A 7,500-nucleotide genomic window follows, 5' to 3' on the forward strand; every position below is an offset into this window, starting at 1 on the left:
TTGGGCCGAACTGCTCTGCGGGATGAGTGGAAACTGTGAAGCGACGCTTTCGAGCTCTCAGGTGCTGGTCGATGTTGCCTTCGCTACGAAAGCCGCCGAGTTCGGTCCTGCGCGCGAGAACGTGACAGGAGATGATTCGTATGAAAACCTGTTTGGTGAGCCGGTGGAAGAGAGGTCGTTCTGGGGGGGAAAGTCATTGTTTTTGCGTCGCGTTTCGAGTCGCATTTATTTATACAATGCAGATTTAGCAGCTTCGCAGGAATAAACTGGGAACCCGGCGGTATGTTAAAGTCACAGAAGTCGGCAGAAGTCCATTTTAGTCGTTATTCAACTCAATCATTAATCAGTTCAATGTCGTTATTCGGCTCAGCTCAGGTTAAATTTAGTTCTCATCCGATTGTGTCGGTGTGTTATTAATGCATGTGATTTGTTCCAGGTGGGAGTTTTTTTTAAATCCATATAAAAATGGACACTAAGGACACAATTGTTGACGTACGGTAGGAGTGCGGAGCTAAAAATAAATCATGTGGACGACATAAAACAAATCGAACAAGCAAGAAGCTTCGGGCTTCAGACGTCCTGTCGCTGTTTGATCATATTAATCTTTGAAACGAAGGAATGTTTCATTGCACAGACATTAACGGGGACTTAAAGGCATAGTTCACCCAAACGTTTTAGCCAGAGAGCCGTCTAACCCTCTCGAAGACAGCAAGATCAAAGTGTGAGCAACATACGTTGCTGTTTGCGTATGTGATACTCTCCAAACTGTTTTCTATGCGCACATAAAGATTGCAATAGCTTCTATTGATCAGCTGTCTTTGGAAGAGTCAGAAAGTTCTCGTAATTCGTCAAAATCTTTCATTTGTGCTCCGAAGATGAACGAATGTATTCCAGGTTCGACGTAAGACTAGCTAACAGAAGTTTAGCTTATTTTGGATGAATAGTTGGATTTCCTTTATCAACTTCATCTTGCTTTCAGTTCACGCAACAAAGAGTTGAGAAAACTCAAAAATCTCCTGCAAAAACAAGTTGAGAAAACAAATCGGCTGAAGACGGTTGGCCTCTTAATTTTTTTAACAGTAGTTGATACTCTTCTCTAGTTAGTCTTACTGCTGTCTTCAACAGACAATTAAGACTGTAAAGACATCTAATTCATGCTTTTTCTTTCCCATTGGCAGGGGAAAATTGCATAAACGTTGCATTTGACGTGGCTTTTTTATCTAAGGAGACCTAATGGAGTTCTCCTTAATAAGTTACAACTAAGTTGTCGCACAAAATTAGACATAAATGATCAATAATTGGCATACAGTAGGAGAATAAAGCTACAAAATGAATACGAGGATAGATATTTCGATTTGACAATAATCTAATGAGACATTTTCACATTGGGCTTTTGAACTCTTGGCAAATCTGAGCACAGTTTGAGACTTTAGGGTAAGGACACTGATTGCAAAGAACTGGCGCTGAGGAAAGCTGACTGTGAAATCACTTCGCATTGCTTCACGTCGCCTGCATCGGAGGGAAGAAAAATAAAAACTAGAGAAGGACTGGAGCACACCAGACAGACTACACCTGACGGCCAACTAGTGTGTGCTGTGCTTACGTGAAAGAACCTGACTCTTGTGATTAAAAAGTGTATAGATCTCATTTGTTTTAGGAAAAGGCTAGATAAGACTCTTCTTCTTCGGCTGGGATCGCGTAGAGCCCTTTGAAGCTGCATTTTCGAGCTTGAAATCGTTTACCACCATTGAAGTCCACTACGTGGAGAAAAGTCCTAAAATGTTTTCCTCAAAAAAATTCATTTCTTTGCGACTGAAGAAAGAATGACGTGAACATCTTGGATTAAATCATCAGGAAATTTTGATTCTGGAAGTGGACTTATCCCTTAATGTCTTTGGTGTCTTTGAGTCTGAAATTGAGCAAAATAAGCACATTGTTGTCTTATGTATAGGGTTGTGTACCATTCACATATAACCGGTATGGTACTGGTATCGTTACCCAACAGTACCTTTTTTCGGTGCTTTACTCTCTGTGTAATAACAAAAACATTTATTTCAGTGAAAAAATAAGTCCAAAACTCTTAATTTTAACATTTTGAACATCCAGAAATTCTTATGCGTTTTTTTAAATTATTATTATTGTATTTTTTTCTGATAATCGAATGAAGACATGAAACATTTAATGATTTTATAACAAAAGAAAATGAAACCCTTTTATTTTTTGCCAAGCAAACATAAGTTTACAGTTAAGGTTAACAGTAAACCTGTTTGAATACTCCTTTAAAACGTTTTAATAATTGTATTTTTTTACTACAATTAAGTGGTTAACGTGGTTTTTCGGAATTGTTTTTAGCATTTAATAGTTCTGACAGTAAGCGGAATATGTAAAGACATACATTATACTGTACAAAAGCAATACAAGAGTAATATATTTCTGTTATACGTTAAACCGTACTTTTATTTTGACAGGTTGCTGTGAAGTTTCTGCGCGTATACGGTATGATATGATGCTTGTTTTCTCAAATGAAACGGTCAAATTGTCATGAAGTGACTCTGAAGCATCCCTGCAGATTAAGTTCATGTGTTCATTCATACATCCCGAGGTTAACAGAGCATGCAGGATTCATGTATATATACACCGTTTTTTTATGTTGTAATATTCACATACACTAGGTCATATTACGTTTCGAATTAAGTGATCAGACCTTCTTTTATTCATCCAAAAAGCGACAAATTCCTAAACAGTGCATTCTGTTTTTATGAATGGACTTCGCCGTTCTTTCTGAGTTTTCGCAAGGAACCGTAAGACCCTACTTTAGCATATTTTGTTTTTCCCTGTGTGTTTCTTCACGTCACAGGGTCTCTATCTCTGTCTCTGTGTAACATGTGTTCTCGGGTACGGATTCATTTAATGTGAATCTGTAGTACCTGCCCCTTAAAAGTAGAGTTCGGTACCCAACCCTACTTCTGTAAAGCTGAATTGGTTTCCTAATGGACGTATTTTGCGACGCTGACCCCGTTATTGAACTGAACCGCATCAACAACGAACTAACCCGACGCTTCATCTTTTTACAGCTGCTTTATTAGCAACTCCTCCCGTTGGTTACTATGAATCTGCACCGCATAAAGCTCACCAGAAATAAAGGGCGACTTGATTGAGAAGAACAAAAGCACTACTTCAAGTCGACGTCTCACCCAATCCTCTCCTGCTCCATGGCCTCCATCATCTTGGCTCTCGCCAGCACGCTGTTGATGATTTCCTTCTCCTCGTCCGTCAGCTCCTCGATTCCAGCGGCGGACTCCATCTGCCTGCCGTACATCTCGCAGCCCGTCCTAAAGCACACGAGCGCAACAGTCAATTACGCCCAACGCTTAAATATACCACCAAAAACTCCCAGCGGCTCCATCTGTCTGCATCATCATCCAATCACGATCGACCGGCGGAGGGGGTTTCAGAGGAACGCAGGCAGACGCGCATCGGTCAGGAAATAATTTTCAAAGGTAGAGCAATTACAGCAGCTGTTTTGCGCTTTATCTCCAGCGAAAGTGAAATCTGCTCGGCGCCTTTTGACATTACAGCATGTCGTATCATTAATGAGTCAATGCATCGCTCTTTCCGGCGCGTTGGGCAAATTCTATCCCGTCCCCACAGAGACGCTCGAAACGCTGATTGAAAATGTCGAGGTGACGGAGGACATGACTGATTGCCATCTGGGGCTGAAAAGAAGAGGAGGAGGACACGGAGACGGAGTAAAGGGGAAATAGAGGGAGAGTGATGATCAGAAATTACATCACACTCTCACCAGCGCTGTCACTATTCATCTCATCAGGCGTTTCCATAGAAAGAGCGTGTATCGCACGTGAACACGCGTCTCTAAGGGCCTGCCGGATCTCCACTGAAACGTGCATCAAAAATCAAATACGTTTGCATTAGCTGCTTGAAAACCTGGCTTGGATTTGTGCGAAAACGCTGACGCCGGCAAAAACGTCAAGCCTCGCGCTTAAATGTAAATGCTTGCAACTCTGAAGTAAGCTGTATACAAATAACAGAGGAACGATAAAGGGAGGCATTTTGCTCTGCAGCTTTACCGCTGTTTACAGCCATTCTGCAGGTAAACCTAAGCCTTTATGAGACCGAGCGAACACGCGATTGAAGGAGTGAACCGAAGAGGGAAACTTTTTTAGATTTCTTATACTTCCTTTGCCGCTCGAGTTAACCTATCTTGATTTGAGGATGTTTAGATGTCTGTATTGGAAATCAAAAAATACTGCAAAGCACGCGTTAAGGCCATTACTCATCAAATCAGCTCTGATTTAAGACCTTTTTATGACCCTCTCAAACCCTTTGTCAGAGACTACAATAGATCAAGAGCTGGCCCGCGTTTTTCTGGTAGGGGCAGGTGTCGTAAATGTCATTTTCTGTGCTGGGACATTCAGGACATTGATTGAATTATTGTGTTAACGGCTGAAGCAAATTCAGTGCCAATGAGCCTTGAGATCCAAACAGTCTCATAAAAGCAAGCACAGCTGCGGAAATCTCTTGATACAAACGCACTAAATCTTCTTACGTGAAACTACAGTAAGGTGTCGTTTCTTAACGTGAATGCATTGCCTAACGCAATCAAACAACGAACAATCGATTTTTTACGCAATTTAATAATATCAATACATTGTTCATTGTTTATGCTATTAGTTCACAGTGCATTAACTAATATTAACAAAAAATTCATTAACTAAGGTTAATATCTGCTAACTAATATTGCTAACTAATGAAAGTGTACGGTTCTTGAGATCAAAAACGTTCTTCACACTTGAAAAAAACGGTTCTTTTGAAGAACTGTTCAGGGAAAGGTCAGTGGGATTGTTCTTACCGAAAGGTTCTTTGGGGAACCAAAAATGTTGGTTCTATGGCCTTAAGTGTTATTTTTAAGGACATTTATAATGACCAAATAACTATATGCAGTTTTAAGAATGAAGGTAAACACTTCCATGTAACCTTAGATGCCAATAAAGAACATTTGAATCATCTGAGGAAACTTTTCCGCTATAAAGAACCTTTTGTGTCTTGGAAAGTTTTCACAGATGTTGAAGGTCCTTCACGGAGCAATCAATGCCAATAAAGCCCGTGCAGCATAAGAGGAGGGTTCACTGCAAAGAACCGCTGAAAAATTACAAGCCGACGGCGCTTCGTTAGCAAACTGATTTCGCGTATTAAAACCTAAATGCCACATCATTGCGCTCTGGAAGCAGACGAGGCATTTGGCGCACGATAGCGATGTCAGCACGCCTGGATTCGGCGAACGCCGCTTCTTTTCCACAGCTTTCAGAGGTTGCCAACATCCCTGCCCACATCCACAATCCACAACCTCAGCTGTTCCAGCGCGGCTGATATTATTACCTATAATACACTCCGGTGAGCTCTTGCGCCGTGATTTATATACGCCTTGGGGCTTGTAGACCCCCATCCACGGGCCGCCCCTAGCACAAACACCTGCTCTCTCCTCCAGCCCTGCTCATTTTGTTCACACGGTATTTAAATACATCAGGTAGGTGATCTCTCCTCAGCAGAATGCAGGTTAATGAGATAACGAGATGCTAGGAGTAATTGGGGCTGTTATTTGTCGAGCGGGTGGTAAGCGGAGAAATGTGGCGATGTTATCGTATCAAAGACGAATTAGTGGACCCAGCAAAGTTTTACACGTAGTTTTGGTTGATGCTTAATCGCGTAACGTGCTGTTGTTTGCGTCTTTTTTTCATTTGTGTATATATATGTTCCAGCCCCGATCCTGTTCTAAATGATATGCTCTCCCTCATATTGCTCCAGAGCTATTCCTGAACAAATGTATTGTTCCTGTAAAATAGGGTTTCCCAGTCATTTTTTTTTCAGCCAAAACCGTTAAATATTAAATATTTACATGTATGCCCACTCAGATTAAGCAAATATATTTAAATAATTTAATGACACGTGTGCAGGCCCTTTTTTTAGATTAGTGAATAATACAAAATTATTATATAATTACAATGCTTTGGGTAAAAAGTGTTTTAACCGAATAAATATATTAATGTTAACTATTTAATTAGTTACTATTACAAATTATTAGAAAGTACCAATCAATACACTATACTATATATATATATATATATATATATATATATATATATATATATATATATATATATATATATATATATATATATACACATATATATATATATATATATATATATATATATATATATATATATACATATATATATATATATATATATATATATATATATATATATATATATATATATATATATATATATATATATACACATATATATATATATACATATATATATATATATATATATATATATATATATACATATATATACATATATATATATATATATATATATATATATATATATATATATATATATATACACATATTTTGTTTACAAGCAGCATTTCCAATTTTCAAGTACTAACACTAAAAATTAAAACTTAAATTAAAATTAAGTGTGTGTGTGTGTGTGTGTGTATATATATATATATATTATACATACATGCACATAACAATAACAGCCCTCTTTTTAAAGCATCGCAGGCCGGCATGATTCATTCTTGTAGTGTGCACTTGGCATTAAGCTCCAGACACACTAAGCCGTGTTACTCATATGGGAGATGAGGACTCACATCCGACTTGTATTTCCACCCTCTTCTCCAAATCATTTCTCCTTCGTTACATCTTAGCTTTCAATAAAACGGCCCAAAAAACGTATTTACAAAGCGTACATTGATTCTTCCGTGAACATGTCCAGTAAATCAGGTGTTCGTAACAGGAAAGCGACGGCGAGCTCGGTCCGAGGCTCCGGAACACAGCAGTGCCAGGTTTGCCTCGCCGCGCTGCCAACAGAAAAACCCATGTCACTTGGAATTCATCAGCAGCCGCCGAGCACGAGAAGCATCACTAGCCCACGGAAACGCTCCACAAAATTGACGTGAAGTAAAAAAAGAAACCGAGGCGTTGTAGCTCCGCAATGCAATGTGCACCTCGGAGGGCTTTTACAGCACATGTGCGAGTGTGTGTCTGTGTGTGTGTGTGTCCACTGAGAATGCTCCAACGACCTGGAAAAATGGATTCAGACAAAGACAAAGACAAGGAAACAGAGGTGATGAGACCGATCTAACTTTAAGAGGACAAAAAAGGTCTTTAACCTGAGTGTGTTTATATATGTTTGTATATATGAGAGAATAACTTACTGACCAAGCAACTTTGGGTTTAGCGATTATTCATAAATCAATGTTTTTTTTCAAGTTCATGTTCAAATGCTAGTCTCAAATATGATTATAAGGCCGTTGAGTAAGATTTATTTGTTCGTCTCTCGACAATCATATTGCATTGCAGTTTTGATCATAAAGCATTTAAATATAATCTAACATTACTAAGTGGTACAGAGCGGCAACTGATACTTATATGATTTTATGTAAGCTACGCTGTTACAAAGA

At 38.9% G+C, this 7,500-nt stretch overlaps 1 protein-coding gene and 1 long non-coding RNA gene across 3 annotated transcripts in view; one reads left to right on the forward strand and one right to left on the reverse strand.

Moving 5' to 3' along the window:
• Nucleotides 1-7,500, forward strand: part of LOC122333847 — a 23,175-nt gene that overhangs the window by 14,240 nt on the left and 1,435 nt on the right. Inside the window, exon 5 of one of the 2 annotated variants that reach the window (XR_006248682.1) lies at nucleotides 3,075-3,211. The exons of the other annotated variant lie outside the window; for it this stretch is intronic. This is a non-coding gene — a long non-coding RNA (uncharacterized LOC122333847). Of the gene's footprint in view, nucleotides 1-3,074; nucleotides 3,212-7,500 lie in introns of those variants that run through there. 2 annotated transcript variants of the gene reach the window in all.
• Nucleotides 1-7,500, reverse strand: part of rph3aa (rabphilin 3A homolog (mouse), a) — an 18,506-nt gene that overhangs the window by 10,987 nt on the left and 19 nt on the right. The window contains exons 1-2 of the mRNA XM_043231678.1: nucleotides 6,688-7,500; nucleotides 3,195-3,332 (exon numbers count right to left, since the gene is read on the reverse strand). The exon at nucleotides 6,688-7,500 is cut by the window's right edge and continues 19 nt beyond it. Coding sequence (XP_043087613.1) covers nucleotides 3,195-3,332; nucleotides 6,688-6,689 — 140 coding nt within the window. The 5' untranslated portion in view covers nucleotides 6,690-7,500. The remainder of the gene's footprint in view (nucleotides 1-3,194; nucleotides 3,333-6,687) is intronic.

Source organism: Puntigrus tetrazona, unplaced genomic scaffold (assembly GCF_018831695.1).
Source record: "Puntigrus tetrazona isolate hp1 unplaced genomic scaffold, ASM1883169v1 S000000397, whole genome shotgun sequence".
In the NCBI taxonomy this organism is placed as follows: domain Eukaryota; kingdom Metazoa; phylum Chordata; class Actinopteri; order Cypriniformes; family Cyprinidae; genus Puntigrus; species Puntigrus tetrazona.